General features: G+C 56.2%; 2 protein-coding genes across 3 annotated transcripts in view; both read left to right on the top strand.

Moving 5' to 3' along the window:
• Window positions 1-4,746, top strand: part of LOC118077440 (protocadherin-16-like) — a 28,589-nt gene extending 23,843 nt beyond the window's left edge. Inside the window, exons 15-18 of the mRNA XM_060274211.1 lie at window positions 17-147; window positions 450-736; window positions 1,265-1,403; window positions 1,677-4,746. Of these exons, the coding sequence (XP_060130194.1) occupies window positions 17-147; window positions 450-736; window positions 1,265-1,403; window positions 1,677-4,243 (3,124 nt within the window). The 3' untranslated portion in view covers window positions 4,244-4,746. The remainder of the gene's footprint in view (window positions 1-16; window positions 148-449; window positions 737-1,264; window positions 1,404-1,676) is intronic.
• Window positions 4,747-9,102: 4,356 nt separating this feature from the next.
• Window positions 9,103-16,347, top strand: LOC118077831 (leucine-rich repeat-containing protein 15-like). 2 transcript variants are annotated; one of them, XM_060274267.1, is made up of 2 exons: window positions 9,103-9,179; window positions 13,357-16,347. In XM_060274267.1, the coding sequence occupies exons 1-2, from the start codon at window positions 9,160-9,162 to the stop codon at window positions 16,070-16,072; spliced, it is 2,736 nt and encodes a 911-aa protein (XP_060130250.1). In that variant the 5' UTR covers window positions 9,103-9,159; the 3' UTR covers window positions 16,073-16,347. The 2 variants fall into 2 exon arrangements, with proteins under 2 accessions (XP_060130250.1, XP_060130251.1); XM_060274268.1 differs by lacking the exon at window positions 9,103-9,179 and adding an exon at window positions 12,858-13,089.
• Window positions 16,348-16,564: the final 217 nt, after the last annotated feature.

Here is a 16,564-nt window from a genome sequence, read left to right as displayed (position 1 = left end):
TCCCTCCCGCCCACAGCCTGGTGCTGACTGCAACAGACCGAGGAAACCCTCCCCTGGTGGGCTCTGCCACCCTCACGGTGCTGGTGATGGATGTGAATGACAACAGCCCCACCATCCCTGCCCCCTGGGAGGTGCGAGTGCCTGAGAGTGAGTAGATGGAAGCCCCCCCTTGGTTGGCTGGTGGGGGAGGGGCGTTGTGGGGAAGCGGGGCGCTCTCTGCAGGGCTCCCCTCAAAAGCGGGCCCAGAGGGTGTCACCTGGGAAACTCTTGCAGAACCTGAAGACATGAGCACCTCTGAGCGTGTGCAGAGATTCTTTCTCTTAGTGCTGGCACAGAGCCCTCCATTGAGATGGGGGAGGAGAAGCCTTGCCCCCCTGGGCAACCCCAAACAGCTTCACATGGCCTTTGCCCCCGGCAGGCCCAGCTCTGACCCCCTCCCCACTCCACAGATGCCCTGCTGGGCACCGAGATCACCATGGTGACGGGCAACGACGTGGACTGCGGGCCGCAGCTCTCCTACATGCTGGTGTTGGACAGTGGCACCGCTGGCACCTTCAGCATCCTGCGCTACGGGGGCCGCATCACTCTGCTGGGGCCGCTGGACTATGAGCAGCGCAGCCGATATGCACTGACCGTGCGCGCCTCAGACTCTCAGCACGAGACGGAGGCCAACGTCACGGTGCTGGTGGAAGACGTCAACGACAACCCTCCGGTCTTCTCCCAGGCCCTGTATCAGGTGTGCAGCCTTCGCCCTCGGGCTTCTCCCCTCAGGGGCCGCACGTCCTTCGCCAGGCAGGGCAGAACCTGTCAGAAGGCCATTCCCAAAGCGATCTGCCTAGGAGAGTTCTGCAGCGGTTCCACACAAATGCCGTGTGGAAAAATGCAGAAAAGAGGCTCAGAGCATAGGATTCAGAGGGCGGAGCAGCGACAGCACCTTCAATTACAAACCTCGATGCAAATCGCTATGTTGCTGCTTTAGTTTAAACGTCACTTACGCCAAATATGGAAAAGTATCTGGGTGTGAGTTGCCCCCTTCAGCTCAACATGGCTCAGTCATGTGCCAGAGAGACCACGCCTCCCCCCCGACACCCTCCTCATTGCCCTCATTCTGCTCTGCTCCCCCTTTGGCTCCTCGCACAGGCACCCAAGGGAACCCAGGAGGCCCTGGGGGGGGGCAGCTCATGCCAACATGTGGGTTTTCTCCACAACCCTGGAGGGCAAATAAATGCCAAGGAATGACTGGTAACCCCCTGTGTCCTCCCAGGTTGTACTGCCAGAACACACCCGAGCCGGCAGCCCCATCCTGACCCTCAGCGCCACAGACCTGGACTCGGGCGCCAATGGGGAGGTCACCTACCAGCTGGCCAGGCCAAGCCGCTTGGTCTCCATCCACCGGACCAACGGTAGGAAGGCAGCAGTGGGAGGAGGCTGTATCCACAGAAAGGCCCCTGTGAGATGCGTGGGAGGGGCAGGGGCAGTTCTGAAGTGGGGGGGGGGACTTTGGCTGAGCTCTTCCTTCTCCTCCTTTCTCCTCTTCATCTCTCTCCTCTTCTTTGTCCTCTGTGATGTTCTTGCTCCTCTTTCTCTTCCTTCTTCTTCTCTTCCTTCTTTTCCTTTTCCACCTCCTCCTCTTCCTCCTCCTATTCTTCCTCACTGCCCTTTCTCTGCCCTCCTAGGGACCTTGTTCACCACGCAGCTCCTGGTGCTGGACCCGGGGTGCTCCACACTGGACATCCTAGTGGAGGCTCATGACCGGGGCACACCCAGCCTTTCGGCCTGGACCACGGTGCAGATCCAAGTGCTGGATGTGAACGACCACGGGCCTCAGTTCTTGAAGCCGCACTACAACGCCTGCGTGTCAGAGGACCTGCACCCGGGGACCACCCTGCTCACCCTGGAAGCCATAGATGCCGACGTGACGCGGGAGAATGCGGCCCTTGACTACACCATTGTCAGCGGGAACAGTGGCCACGCCTTCCAGTTGGAGGGCCGTTCCGGGGGCGCCAGCGCCCTGGTGCTGGTGGAGCCCCTTGACTTTGAGGCCGTGGCGGTCTACAACTTGACGGTGGCCGTGTCAGACCGGGGAGTGCCTCAGCACAGCGCCGTGGTGTCCGTACTTCTCACTGTGCTGGACGTCAATGACAACCCCCCGGTGTTTGGACGCTCTGCCTACCACGTGGCCGTGAGCGAGGGCACCGTGCCCGGGGCAGAGCTGCTGCGTGTGGGAGCCCAGGACCCTGACTCGGGGGCCCACGGCCAGGTCCGCTACACCATCAGCTCCGGGGACCCTGGCGGGCTCTTCCAGCTGCACCCATCCACAGGGGCACTGCGCCTGGCGAAGGCACTGGACTGCGAAGCCCAGGCCCTGCACAGCCTGGTGGTGCGGGCCTCGGATGGAGCAGGCGGCCACTTTGCCCTAGCGTCCGTCACTGTGGAGGTGAAGGACGTCAATGACAACCTCCCCTACTTCCCCCTGGAGGTGCTGAGCTGCAGCCTGCGGGAGAACCTGCCGCCAGGGAGCCTGGTCACCACTGTGCGGGCCGTGGACCTGGACGTGGGAGCCTTTGGGGAGCTGTCCTACGCCCTGCTGCCGACCGAGGGGAGGGAGGCCTTCGCCATCAACAGCAGCTCCGGGGAACTGCACGCGCTCCAGCCCTTTGACTTTGAGCGCACGAAGGCCATCCAGCTGCGGGTGCAGGCCACGGATGTTGGCAACACGTCGGCCACGGCCACTGTACGTATTCTGGTGACTGGGGAGGATGAGTATGACCCCGTGTTCCTCAGCCCAGCCTACAGCTTCGAGGTCCCCGAGGGTGCCCAGCGGGGGCAGAGCATTGGGGCCGTGGTGGCCACAGATGAGGACGAAGGCCCCGACGGCGTGGTGCTCTACACGCTGCTCAAGCAGTCTCCCTTCTTCGGGATCAACCAAACCAGTGGCACCATCTACCTGCGTGTGGACAGCCAGGCGCCCTCGGGGGGGCCTCCCAAGCAAGAGCCCCGGGAAATGGTGCTGGAGGTGCAGGCCCACAGCCCCTTGCCCGCCTCGCGCTCGGCCTCCACCCAGGTCACCGTGGACGTGACGCACACCTCCTTCGGCCTGGTGCCTGACCTCAACCTGCTGCTGGTGGTGGCCGTGGCCGCCTCCCTCGGCGTGGTGGTTGTGCTGGCCACTGTGGCCATTGTGCTGGCCCTGGTCCGCTCACGGCAGAGCCGTGGCCCCAAGGAGGTGGATCTGGCCCATGTGCAGAGCGGCTCCATGCAGAAGCTGGGCCACAGCGAGCCAGCCCTGCCCGGCGGTGACTGCCTCTACCACGAGGCTCTGCCTGGCTATGGCACGGAACCGGCCGGTCCCTACACCCGGGGTGGGTCTCTGGACCCTTCCCACTCCAGCGGGCGAGGCTCAGCCGAGGCAGCCGAGGATGATGAAATCCGCATGATCAATGAGTGCCCCCGCATGTCCAGCGTCACCTCCTCCCTGCAGGAGCACCTGGCGGCTCGCGGACCTGACTCCGGCATCCAGACGGACGCAGACCGTCTCTCTGACGTCTCCTGCGAGCCTGCCACCCTGGATGCGGCTCACTGGTTCAAGAACCGGAAGGGGCCCGGTGGCCTGCTGCTTCCCGGCCAGCCCCCCCAGCTCTACCGGGAGGACGGGGGCAGCAGCGGTCCCTACCTGGGGGCCGGCTGTGGGCTCAGCGTCTCCTCCGCCCCCAAAGACTACTCTTTTCCGGAGGACGGGAAGCCATGTGTGGATGGGTCCTTGACAGCCATTGTGGCCAGTGATGAGGAGCTTCGCGGCAGCTACAACTGGGACTACCTCCTCAACTGGTGCCCCCAGTTTCAGCCACTGGCCAGCGTCTTCACAGAAATTGCCCGCCTGAAGGACGAGAGCTCCCTGCGTAAGCCCTTCCCCACCAAGCCCAAGCCCCGCATCGACCCACCTCCACTCATCACCTCCGTGGCGCACCCGGGCGCCAAGTCAGTGCCCCCCAAGCCGGCCGTGGGGCGAGCCTTCCCCCACCTGGCCACAGCCTCCTCCTCCTCTCTGCGACGCTCCCCCATCAGCCATGAGGGCTCCCTCTCCTCGGCCGCCATGTCACCCAGCTTCTCTCCCTCTCTCTCCCCACTGGCAGCGCGATCCCCCATGGTCTCACCCTTCGGGGTCTCCCAGGGGCCCTCGACGTCCGCCATCAGCACCGAGCATTCCCTGGAGGCCTCTGAGGAGGCCGAGCTCCGCATTTAGCTTGGGACTCTGGAAAGGGTGTTGACTGAGCACAAGCCCCCTCCCCGCACTCCTGGAGCCGAGACTGGGACTTTGCTAGGCTGGCTCCTGCGTCTGGGGAGCTCTGCCTGCAGGAGAGTCGTGGGTTGCAGAAACTGCCCTGGCATCACCGTCCTCACCTCTTCCTCGATGCAAAGGGATGCTGTGAGGGGCAGAATGCGTCCCTCTCCAGGCAACTGGCTGGCAAAAGTGGTGGCAGGACATGGGCTGCGCTCCCAGGGGGGCATTCCATGTGACAGATCTCATTGCCATCCTTCCACTGCCCCCGACCCATGTACAGACGCTACTCACAGGAAGACACACACCACCTTCTCAGTATTGTTCCACCCCCACCCACCCCCATGTGGCACTGCTCCCCCATGCACACGGAGCTGGCTGGGCTGGGTCTGCTGAAGGGGCGTCTGGCTGAAGCCGCTGTTGCCTCTCAGGGCTGTCACTGCCCCCTCCAGACCCGTGAGATGCTGCTGCTGTTTCAAGCTGCTCCTGTAGAGTCAGCAATTGCAATGGGACTCAAAGGCACCCCAAAGCAGCAAAGGGGGCAGCCAGCATGGAGGGGCCTCTTTGCTTGACCAAAGCATCTCTCTCTCTCTGCCAAGGTAGGTGCAACTTCTGCCCTTCACAGTCCCGCACCGTGCCACCAGCTCCCCTTCCATGCCAGGGGCCCCTGTGCCTTCCTCCCACTGCTTGCTTTGCACAGGCATATGCATGCCTTGGGGGGCTGGTTTCCCCCCCCCAACACACACACACAAGCAAATCTTAACCTAGGAAGAGGGCACCTTCACTTTGCTCGCTCACACTGGGTGCTGCCCAGGAAGGGCAGCACTCTGACAGCTTGGCACTGGGTGTGAGGGCCATGGGGTCTTGGGGTGATACAGCACCAATAACCTTCTTGTCCGCATTGCTCTTTGTCTGAGACTGAAGCAGGGGACCCCAGACTCCCCACAACTCTCCTTCAAAGCAATACCTCCCCCCCCTCAGCACAGACTGGCCACTTGCAATAACCAAGTGCCCCTCCCTTGGCTTCTTTTTTTCAGTGAGGGGAGTGAATGGTACTACAGTAGCAATAATTAAACAACCCTGTCTGTCCACCCCCATCCTGCCCTACAGGCACATACATGAGAATAAGGCAGGGGTCCCCAAACTTTTTCAGCCGGGGGCCGGTCCACCGCCCCCAGACCCTGTGCTGGGCCGGACTATATATTTTTTTTGGCGCAAGGACCCCTGCTGCGCCCCACCCCACCCCATGTTTCTCTCAGGGTGGGCAGCAGAGAGAGAGAGTCCGGAGGGACAGAGACTCCATTTTCCAGAGTTGTTAAGAGGCGGCTCAGCCCCCCACGGGCACACCTCTCCCTCGGGTGTGGGGTCAAGGAGGGAGATGCTGCCTTCACTGAGCGAAGACTAGGGGTGTGGGGTCAGGGAGGGAGATGCTGCCACATTCATTCAAAGCAGTCCAAAGTGACACCATTAATTCTTTATAATACAGTATTGCTCTAAAAACAGATGGCAAAAAACTATAACTGTACTGGTCTTTGGCGTCTGGAGAGGGGAAGGGGGAACTTTGTATCTGAAAGTTTAAAACTGAATTTCATCATCATAAAAAACATTGGAAGAGACAAATGGCTTTAGCCACGTTTCATGGGCAGCCCTACCTGATTCCCGTTGAACTTACTGCAAAGTAACTGAGCTCTTAGCCTGGCACTGAGAGAGGGGGGAGCCACCCAGCTGCCTTAAGAGATGAATGAGATAAACACCGGGATGAAAAAACACACAAAAAGCGGGAGATTGATATTTTGGGGTCCTAGGGCAGATTAGGCAGGTCTCCTTTGTCAGTTGCTGCCCAGGGCTGCGGAGCCAGGAGGAGAAAAGTCAGTGGAGCTGCCTTCTGGACTCGGCTCTGGGGCTGAGGAGCTGACTGAAGCAGCCGAGCGAGCGGAAGCAGCCAAGCGGAGGCAGGAGGGGCGAGCCAGGAGCTCCGTTCAGAGCCTCTTAAAGGCGCAGCGCCGCTTTTTCCCACCGCCTTCCTGGGCACCCCCTGGGCTCCTCTGCCTGCTCTTGCAAGCCCGAAAAGGCTCCTGTCCTGCTGCTGCCTCTCGCAAGCGCAGGCACAAGAGCCGCAGTTGGGGGAGGCAGCAAAGGGGCGGGGAGGAACGAGCAGCCCGGCTCCTGCCCAGCTTCGCTGCTTTAAAGCGAGCTGCGGAGGAGGGAAGGTTTCTCCTCCGGGCTGAGAAGCTGCGCTGCGTCTCTCTTCTTCTTCGAGGACTCCGCACCACGCCTCCTTTTTCTTTCCCCAGCCCTGGGTTCCGCTCAGTAAAGCTTCGCCATCAGCGCACACACCGCGGGACCAGCAAGAGCTGTGCGCGCGCTGGTGGGTGAAGCTCGACTGAGCGGAACCCAGCACGGGGAAAGGAGAAGGAGGTGCGGCGCGGAGTCCTCGGAGAAGGAGAGAGACGCTGCGCCACTAGGAGGAGGAGCAGCCACAGGCGGCGCCCAGGAGGAGCCCGTGCCATGCTTCCCTTCCTTGGCGCTGCTGCTGCGCTCAGGACAGGCGCAGGCTCCTGGCGGCGAGGAAGAGGCGACGCAGGGGGGTAAAATGGCTCTCGCTGGGAAAAATTTTAAAAAGTGCATAATGACCATGCCGATCCCCAGACCTTTCGCGGGCCGGATTGGGAGGCCAATTGGGCCGCATCCGGCCCCCGGGCCGTAGTTTGGGGATGCCTGGCGTAGGGTTTGGCCTGTTTGTCCAATATAGAGAGCTGAAGGGCACTGTTGGCATTTGATGGCATACACAATGTTAGAGGATGAGCAAAAATAAACTGGAAATAAACTGGAAAGAGAAGTTGCTGAATTGCAACTTATCACCAAGCTTAAAACCAAAAAGAAAATAACAGAACACCACTAGTCATCACATACAGCTCCCAAGCTAAAACAGTACAACGCATCATCAGAGATCTACAGCCTCTCCTGGACAATGACCGCTCCCTTTCTCAAGCTCTGGGAGGAAGACCTTTCATTGCCTACAGACAGCCACCCAATCTTAAACAACTCCTCACCCACAATAATACAACCACCAGACTTAACATGGACTCTGGTACCAGAGCCTGCAATAAACCCAGATGCCAACTTTGCTGCCACATACACCCAGACAACACCATTACTGGCCCCAACAACATCCAACACACCATCTCAGGACTATTTAATTGCTCATCCTCTAACATTGTGTATGCCATCAAATGCCAACAGTGCCCTTCAGCTCTCTATATTGGACAAACAGGCCAAACCCTACGCCAAAGGATAAATGGACATAAATCTGACATCAGGAACCAGAAGACAGAAAAACCAGTAGGAGAACACTTCAATCTCCCAGGACATTCTATACAAGATCTCAAAGTAGCTGTCTTACTACAAAAGAATTTCAGAAATAGACTGGAAAGAGAAGTTGCTGAATTGCAACTTATCACCAAGCTCAAAACCATGGAGGGACCTGGTTTGAACAGAGATATCGGGTTCTTATCTCATTATACATGATAAGCGATCTTCAGCCATCTCAACCCTTGCTTTTTCATGCAAAACCATTTGCAGTCGTTTGCAGTCATCAACAGCTATCAGTCAGTCAATCACCCATTTCCACCACCCTTCTGAGTGATCCCCCCTCCCCATCCCCACCCCTCCCCACCCCTTCTCTACATAAGTGCCTGGAAACTTCCATTTCACTGTATCTGAAGAAGTGTGCATGCACACGAAAGCTCATACCAAAATAAAAACTTAGTTGGTCTTTAAGGTGCTACTGAAGGAATTTTTTTATTTTACTTCGATCCAGACCAACACGGCTACCTACCTGTAACTTAAAACCATGGAGAGACCTGGTTTGAACAGAGATGTTGGATTCTTATCTTATTATACATGATAAAGCAATCCCCTTGATTTTTCATGCAAGACCATTTGCAGTTGTTTGCAGTCATCAACAGCTATCAGTCAGTCAATCAATCAATCACCCATTTCCAGCACCCTTCTGGGGACTTCTATTTCAGTGTATCTGACGAAGTGTGCATGCACACGAAGGCTCATACCAAAATAAAGACTTAGTTGGTCTTTAAGGTACTGCTTCTCTGGGTCCTAGTGCCCCAACTAGTTTTCAAGATTCCACTTCTACCATGAGTCTATTGCTGGCAGTGGCTGCTTCTCCCTAGCAAAGAAACTTATATAGTCAATTAAACACTGCTTATATTCCCACTTATTTATTTGATGGTCTCATTTGGTGACCCTGATGTTGGGAAAGATTGAAGGCACAAGGAGAAGGGGACGACAGAGGACGAGATGGTTGGACAGTGTTCTCGAAGCTACGAACATGAGTTTGACCAAACTGCGGGAGGCAGAGCAAGACAGGAGTGCCTGGCATGCAATGTCACGACTAAACGACTAAATAACAACTATATTTCAACTGCGTCAGACCAACACGGCTACCTACCTGAATCTAGACAATTCAGGTCTGTGAACCTTTAGAAAAGGCTCTCCTATACTGAGATGCTTAAATGTTTCTTGGGTTGCCCTTCAATCTTCCTGCCCACTTGCCACCTTTTCCTGCCTCTCCAGTGTGTCCTGCCCCACCCTTTCAGAACCCCTGTGCTGGGGGGGGAGGGGGGTCCCCTCCAACTCCACCATTCTACAATCCCAGAGGGACGCTTCCCAGTTAAAAGCTGGGCCCAGAATTGGCTGATGCTCAGTTTTGTGACAGTTTTAGGACCCTTTATCTCACCAGGCAGACCTGCCCAACATCTGCGCAGACGGATCTCCACCTCCCTGGCACTGGATGCCTCCCTCAGATAAGGCAGCAGGCGATTTGCTTGGCAGCCTGTGCACGACTCTCCCGGCTCAGCGAAATGTCCGGCGACCGATCTGGGTAAGTGCTGAAAGGCTCCCTGGGGCTTAGAAGGAGCTTCCTCCCTGCCCTTCTGCTCTGCTCTTGGCTCTCAAAGGTTCAGGGGGACCGGCTGACCCACAAGATTGCCAATGCCAAAGCTCACCTGCTTCCACTCGGCCGCCTCCTTCGGTGGAATCGGCACTATTCCAGGTGCCCCATAATCCCTGTCCGGCATTTGCAAGATCTTGATCTGTTGGTGTGGCAGCACCTGCCCTGTGGAACTCCCTGCCTCTTGAGATCAGGCAGGTGCCTTTGCTGCACTCTTCTGTTGTTTAGTCGTTTAGTCGTGTCCGACTCTTCGTGACCCCATGGACCATAGCACGCCAGGCACTCCTGTCTTGCACTGCCTCCCGCAGTTTGGTCAAACTCATGTTCGTAGCTTCGAGAACACTGTCCAACCATCTTGTCCTCTGTCGTCCCCTTCTCCTAGTGCCCTCAATCTTTCCCAATCTTTCTCAATCTTTCCCCTTCATGGATCAATGCCTTGTCGTGGCGAAGGGGCTTGAATAACTCAGAGAAGCTATGAGCTATGCCATGCAGGGCCACCCAAGATGGACAGGTCATAGTGGAGAGTTTTGACTAAACGTGATCAACCTGGAGAAGGAACTGGCAAGCCACTCCAGTATCCCTGCCAAGAAAACTCCATGGACAAAGACAACAGGCACTCTTCTGAGCACCTGCTAAAAGCATCATTGTTGAGGCAAGCCTGCCTGAATGTTAAGAAATGCTGGTGTGAATGTTAATCCATTTTAACTTCTTGTATGTCTGCCTGATTTTCCTGTTTTATCTTTTTGTAACTGCTTTGAATTTTTTTTAAAAAAAGAAAACAAAAACAGTATAAACTTTGTGAACTAACTAACGGATCTCCATCTGTCAGCTCCCTTGCTGTACATATGTGTGTGTGTGTGTGTGTGTGTTTTGTGTGTTTGTGTGAAGCTAGAGCAGCTGCTTTGCATTCAGAATGTGCAAGTTTCAGTCCCCTGGCTGAAATTTGGGAGAGCTGCTGCCAGTCAGTGCCGGAAATATGGAGCTAGATTAGAGGGAAGGCAGCTGGCCGTGCTCTTTGGAGAGGGAAGGACCTTGCTGGAGGGGAAAGGGTGGTCTGGAACATCAGGCTTCTCCTCAGTATTTTAAAATGACAGTTGTTTCTTCCTCTTTGCCAGAAGTCCTGCCTTTTGGGTCGGAAGGCTGGCTGTGGGGGGAATGGAGGCTCAGGGGTCTGGATGGGAGAAGGCTTTGGCCCGAAGGCAGGGGGCCGGGCCTGCTGCTTGTTTGGACTCCCCAAGAAGACCAGCTGCCTCCAGCCTTCTCAGACCCGCCTTCAGCCCGGACGTTCATTGGGGAACCCATTTCTTCATTTGTGGGCTCAAATCCTGCAGGATCCGGCCATCAGTGGCTCCAAACCACAACGACAGCCTTCTGCCTCTCCTGTCAGAGCCTCACAAAGGAGGGAGGAATTCCACTTGCAGGCTTTTTGGTGAACGAGTTGCCATTCTATCCCTCCTTTTTCTGACCGGGGTGTGTGTGTGGTGGTGTCCGTCCTACTTGGCCCTCTTCCCTCTCCTCATTTAATCCTCCCATCAACCCTGTGAGGTAGGTTAGGCTGAGAGGCAGTGATTGACCCCCATAGAGGGGCAGGAGAGCTAGGGGGGGAATCACATTTGGTAACCAATGTGTCCCTTTGGTTGCAATTAGTACATGGGTAGAGAAGTCTAAAAATCCCGGGATACACCTTTTCACCAATTTGTGAACTATATTGGCCTTCTTTTCATCTCCCCCACCCCACTACCAAGATCACATCCAGTGAGCTTTATGGCCAGGTGGGGGATTTGAAGCCTGGTCTACTCAGCTCTACCCACTAGACCTTCTCCCTCAGGCCATCTGGTGGCCCCTGTGAGAAGAGTGCTAGAGCCCAGTCTAGTCAAGTTGCATGGGATCAATTTCAATCTGTTATCTCCGAGGATGTGGACAGGCTGCTTGGACGAGTGAAACCAACCACCTGTCTCCTTGATCCTTGCCCATCCTGGCTTATAAAAGCGAGCCGGGAAGGGCTGGGTGATGGGCTTTGTGGGGTGGTGAATGCTTCTCTCTGTGAGGGAGCCTTCCCAGACCCACCAAAAGAGCCGGTTATTAAACCACTTCTTAAAAAACCATGAGGCCATGAGGCCAATATGGCCAACCATGAGGCCAATATGGCCAACTATCGCCCAGTCTAAAATCTTCCATTCTTGGGCAAGGTGATTGAGTGAGTGGTTGCTGAACAACTCCAGGCACGCCTGGAAGAAGCAGACTATTTGGATCCCTTCCAGTCGGGATTCAGGCCTCATCATGGGACTGAAACTGCCTTGGTCGCACTGGTTGATGATCTCCGGCGGGCTAGGGACAAAGGTGAGAGCTGTTTCCTAGTTCTGCTGGATCTCTCAGCGGATTTTGACACCATCAACCATAACATCCTTCTGGACTGTCTAGAGGGGTTGGGAGCTGGGGGCACTGTCATGCAGTGGTTCCGCTCCTTCCTCCTGGGCCGTGTTCAGAAAGTGGTGGTGGGGGATGAGTGTTCAGACCCCTGGGCTCTCACTTGTGGGGTGCCTCAGGGTTCCATTCTCTCCCCCATGCTTTTTAATATCTATATGAAGCCGCTGGGAGAGATCATCAGGGGGGTTGGGCTGGGTGTTCATCAGTATGCGGATGATACTCAGCTCTACCTCTCTTTCAAATCAGAACCAGTGAAGGTGGTGAAGGTCCTGTGTGAATCCCTGGAGGCGATTGGAGGATGGATGGCAGCTAACAGATTGAGGTTGAATCCTGATAAGACAGAAGTACTGTTTGTGGGGGACAGGAGGCGGGCAGGTGTGGGGGACTCCCTGGTCCTGAATGGGGTAACTGTGCCCCTGAAGGACCAGGTGCACAGCCTGGGAGTCATTGTGGACTCACAGCTGTCCATGGAGGCGCAGGTCAATTCTGTGTCCAGGGCAGCTGTCTATCAGCTCCATCTGGTACGCAGGCTGAGACCCTACCTGCCCGCGGACTGTCTCGCCAGAGTGCTCTCTACGTGGGGCTACCTCTGAAGGTGACTCGGAAACTACAGCTAATCCAGAATGCGGCAGCTATACTGGTGACTGGGAGCAGCGGCCAGGACCACATAACACCGGTCCTGAAAGACCTACACTGGCTCCCAGTACGTTTCTGAGCACAGTTCAAAGTGTGGGTGCTGACCTTTAAAGCCCTAAATGGCCTTGGTCCAGTATACCTGAAGGAGCGTCTCCACCCCCATCGTTCTGCCCGGACCCTGAGGTCCAGCGCCAAGGGCCTTCTGGCGGTTCCCTCATTGCGAGAAGCCTTCTCGGTAGTGGCACCCGCCCTGTGGAACGCCCTCCCGTCAGATGTCAAAGAGAAAAACAACTACCAGACTTTTAGAAGACATCTGAAAGCAGGCCTGTTTAGGGAAGCTTTTATTGTATTTTAATATTCTGTTGGAAGCTGCCCAGAGTGGCTGGGGAAACCCAGCCAGATGGGCGGGTGTCAGAGGTTATTACGGCTACTCCTGAGTAACGACTTTCCACATACTTGTCTTTTAAAAGTCTTTATTGGTGCACATTATTTACGGTGTAGTGAGCTGTCGGTTTCATGTCCTCTCATTCCGTTTCAGACTCCGGCACTGCCCCTTTCCGCGACTTTGACCAACATAACAGCCTTGGGACAGTGAATCTCCTCCCCTTTCACCTCCCCCTTAATTCCAGTGCCAGGGGAAAGGGTCTACGGAGACCTGGCACTCTCTCTCCGCTTCCTGACTAGCCCCTTCAGACCCCGCGCTTTCATGGCTGCTTGGGGACGAACTGCTCCTGATGAGAGGGGGAGGTTCTCTATAATCTCTCCCCCTTACAGCGTGGTATAAATAATATATTATTATTATTATTATTATTATTATTATTATTATTATTATTATTAACCTCACCCAGCAGGACTCTTCTTACCTTTCTGATGGCCCTTTTGCCTGGAATGAGCTCTGTGAGGGAAAAGAGCAGATTGGGAAGGAGCTGGGGGTGGGCAGGATGGACCAGACCCCGGGAATCAGGATGCTGCAGCTGCAGAGAGGCTTGCCAGATGTGCGCTCTCTTGGTGAAAAGGCTAATGGACACCTCTTGCTTTCTTCCAGGATGGTGCCCACAGTGGCCTTTGGCCTCCTCCTCTGCCTGGCCTTTGGAATTGGCCAGAGGCCGCCCGCCTGCAAAGGGGACTACGACTGCCCAACGGCCAACCAGGAAGTCTTCACCAAAGTAAGGGACGTAACGGAGATCCCAAAGACCGCCAGCGCCATCATCAATGAAATGATCTTTGTGGAAACCAGCCTAACACAGATCAAGGACGGAGCCTTCCGGAACATGCCCGGCCTGCAGAAAGTCCTGTTCATCGGCAACAAGATCAAAACCCTAGAGGTGGGGGCCTTTGATAACTTGGAGAAACTAGATGAGCTGGAAATCACGGGGGCCGAGCTGGACGACCTCCCTGTGGGCATCTTCCGGTCTCTTCCTCGCTTGAAGAAGCTGAATCTGCGGGACTCTCAGATCAAGGGCCTCCAGAAAGGACTATTTGAGGATCTTGGGGACCTGGAGGAGATCTACCTGCATTTGAACAAGATCCCTTCTCTCCCTGAAGGCGTCTTTGATGGGCTCTCTAACCTGACCTTTTTGCACCTGGCCAAGAACAAGATCGCTGCCATCCCAGAGGACGTCTTCAAGGAACTTTCTCGGCTGAAGGTCCTTCGGCTGTACGAGAATGAGATTGGAGACCTCCCAGAGGGGAGCTTGGACAGCCAGCAGGACCTGACAGAGCTCAACCTCTACAAGAACAAGATCCGCACACTGCCTCCCAGGGTGCTGAGGAACAAGCCCAACCTGGAGAAGCTTTTCCTGGAGCACAACCTCTTGGAGACCCTCCCGGATGAGGCCTTCTTTGGACTGAGGAAGCTGAAGCAGCTGACCCTGGCTACCAACCGGCTGAAAGGTCTCCCTGGTCGGCTGTTTGGGGAGATGCCTTTGCTCACGCAGCTGGACCTGAGCAAGAACGCTTTGCAGGCTCTTCCAGTGGGGATCTTTGCCAACCTCACGGGGCTCACAAAGCTCACCATGTCCCAGAACCAGCTGGCAGGCCTCCCTCTCGGTGTTTTAGCAGGCCTCCACAAGCTCTCTGAGCTCAACGTGGAGGCAAACAAGCTCTCGTCTCTGGAGGGTCTCCTGCCACCTTCCCTCCCGGGGCTGAAGACCCTGAGGCTCCGCCAGAACCAGCTGGAGACCCTCCCTCTGGGCCTGTTGGACAGCTTCACAAAGCTCACCTCCGTGTATCTCGGGGAGAATCCGTGGAGGTGCGACTGCCTCCTTCTCTACCTCCACCGATGGATGAGCAGCAATCCCAAAAAAGTGAAGGACGTCGCAAAGGTCACGTGCGGCAGCCCCAAGGATCTGCTGGGCCAAGCGGTCAGCTCCCTGGCAGAAAGTCAGCTGGTTTGCCCAACAACCGTGCCCATTTCAAGCACTGCTCTGCCCACAACCACTTTCCCTCCTCCTGTCACAACAAGGATGAGCACAACACTCCCGCCACCTCCTACCACTGTTGCTGCAAGCACCACCGTTTCTGAGCCTGCCACCTCCACAAATGCAGCCACCACCCTCAGAACCACAGAGGCTCTGACCTCAACTCCCGAAATCACCACCCTTGAGAGTCTCATGGAAACCTCACAGATCATGACCACCAGTGGGGCATCCTCTGAAACCACCAGCACAGGGGCTCCAACTACAACTCCTCACATCTCTGCCATCACCACTCAAAGTCCCACCTCAGCCCAGACAAGCCCTGAAATGGCCACCACCGCTGAGATCTCAAGCACAACCTCTGTGTCCATCACGGCCCTGGCCACAAGCCCCGAGGCAGCCATGACCACCGCTCCCCTGCCACCCACAACTCCTCAGATCACAACGACAACAAAGGTTCAGACCACGGCCCCTGAAATGACCACAGCAGGCTTCACAACTGGGATGTCACACACCACCCCTTCTGGTGCCACCACAACCCCTCAGATCACAATGACAACAAAGGTTCAGACCCCGGCCCCTGAAATGACCAGTGCCAGGACTGCGGCTGCCACAGCAGGCTTCACAACTGGGATGTCGCACAGCACCCCTTCTGGTGCCACCACAACCGCTCAGATCTCCACACCCATCGCCAGGACAACCACTGCAACTTCTGACGCCTCCACAAGCAGCCCTGGTACATCGGCCACCACACCTGTGCTCCCTGGGACAACCAGCAAGGCAGTCGCCACCACACCTTCACCACTTGAGACCACCCCTACAGAGACATTCTCTTCAGTGGCGGCTTCCACGATGTGCCTTGACAACGCCAATCTTCCAGGTGGATGCAGGTCCGGGTCTTTGTCTCCAGAACCTACAGCCAGGCTGGACCCGACCACACTTCCTGAGATGCCCCCGTCGCCCACCTCTGCTGCGACACAGGCTCACCTGCCCACCACTGCCTGGGGAAGCACCTCTCCAGCTGCTGCCAGCTGCATCTTTTGCTCATCAGCTGTCACGCCAGCCAGGCCTTCCCTTCCTCCGAGCCCAAGGACCAGCCCTCCAGCCAGCCACCCTCAGCCCCCGTCCCAGAAGATCCAGGCCTGGGGCTCTAGGCTGAGTTCCAACTACCGCTACTGCAAGGTGTCTGCGATGATGTATTTGTCCATGCTGTGCCTTGAAATCTGCTGCACCGTTGCCTTGGCCAGGTGTGTGTATGCCCTGCACAGAGCCACGCGCTCCGTGGACTCGCCAACTGTGCCGGTCAAGCTGGTGAAGGTGAAGCCCAGAAGGGTGAAGCTTTGATGGTGTTTGGCCACAGGAGAGACCTTCATAGGATGCTAGAATCGCAGGGCTGTAAGGGAGTGCAATGCAGGAATCGCAGCTAAAGAATCCCTGACAGGTGGTCGTCCAAGCTCTGTTTAGAAACCTCCAATGAATCCTAGAATGGTGGAGTTGGAAGGGATCCCGGCGGTCATCTAGACCAACCCCCTGCAATGCAGGAATCGTGGCAAATTAAATGAGGGAGGTGAATAGGGTTGCCAGACTCAATAGAGGACAGGACTTCTGTGCCTTTAATTGCCCTGCTCTCTTTTGAGTCTGGAAACCTTAAAGAGAAATCAGCAGACCCTTTTTTAATTTCCAAGCAAAGGGTCTGCTGGTTTCTCTTTAAGGTTTCCAGACTCAAAAGAGAGCAGGGCAATTAAAGGCACAGAAGTCCTGTCCTCTCCTGAGTCTGGCAACCCTAGAGGCATAGCTGCCAAGTTTTCCCTTTTCTTGCGAGGAAGCCTATTCAGC

The sequence above is a fragment of the Zootoca vivipara genome, chromosome 5 (genome assembly GCF_963506605.1).
Source record: "Zootoca vivipara chromosome 5, rZooViv1.1, whole genome shotgun sequence".
Classification (NCBI taxonomy): Eukaryota; Metazoa; Chordata; class Lepidosauria; order Squamata; family Lacertidae; genus Zootoca; species Zootoca vivipara.
The sequence above is the reverse complement of the archived record's forward strand: the minus strand, read 5'-3'. Positions and strand labels throughout refer to the sequence as shown.

Excerpts from the sequence above, each read along its gene's own strand:
- LOC118077831 (XM_060274267.1), top strand. The coding sequence starts at position 9,160 with ATGTCCGGCGACCGATCTGG. Across the intron at positions 9,180-13,356 it reads ATGTCCGGCGACCGATCTGG|GATGGTGCCCACAGTGGCCT; the intron begins GTAAGTGCTGAA and ends GCTTTCTTCCAG.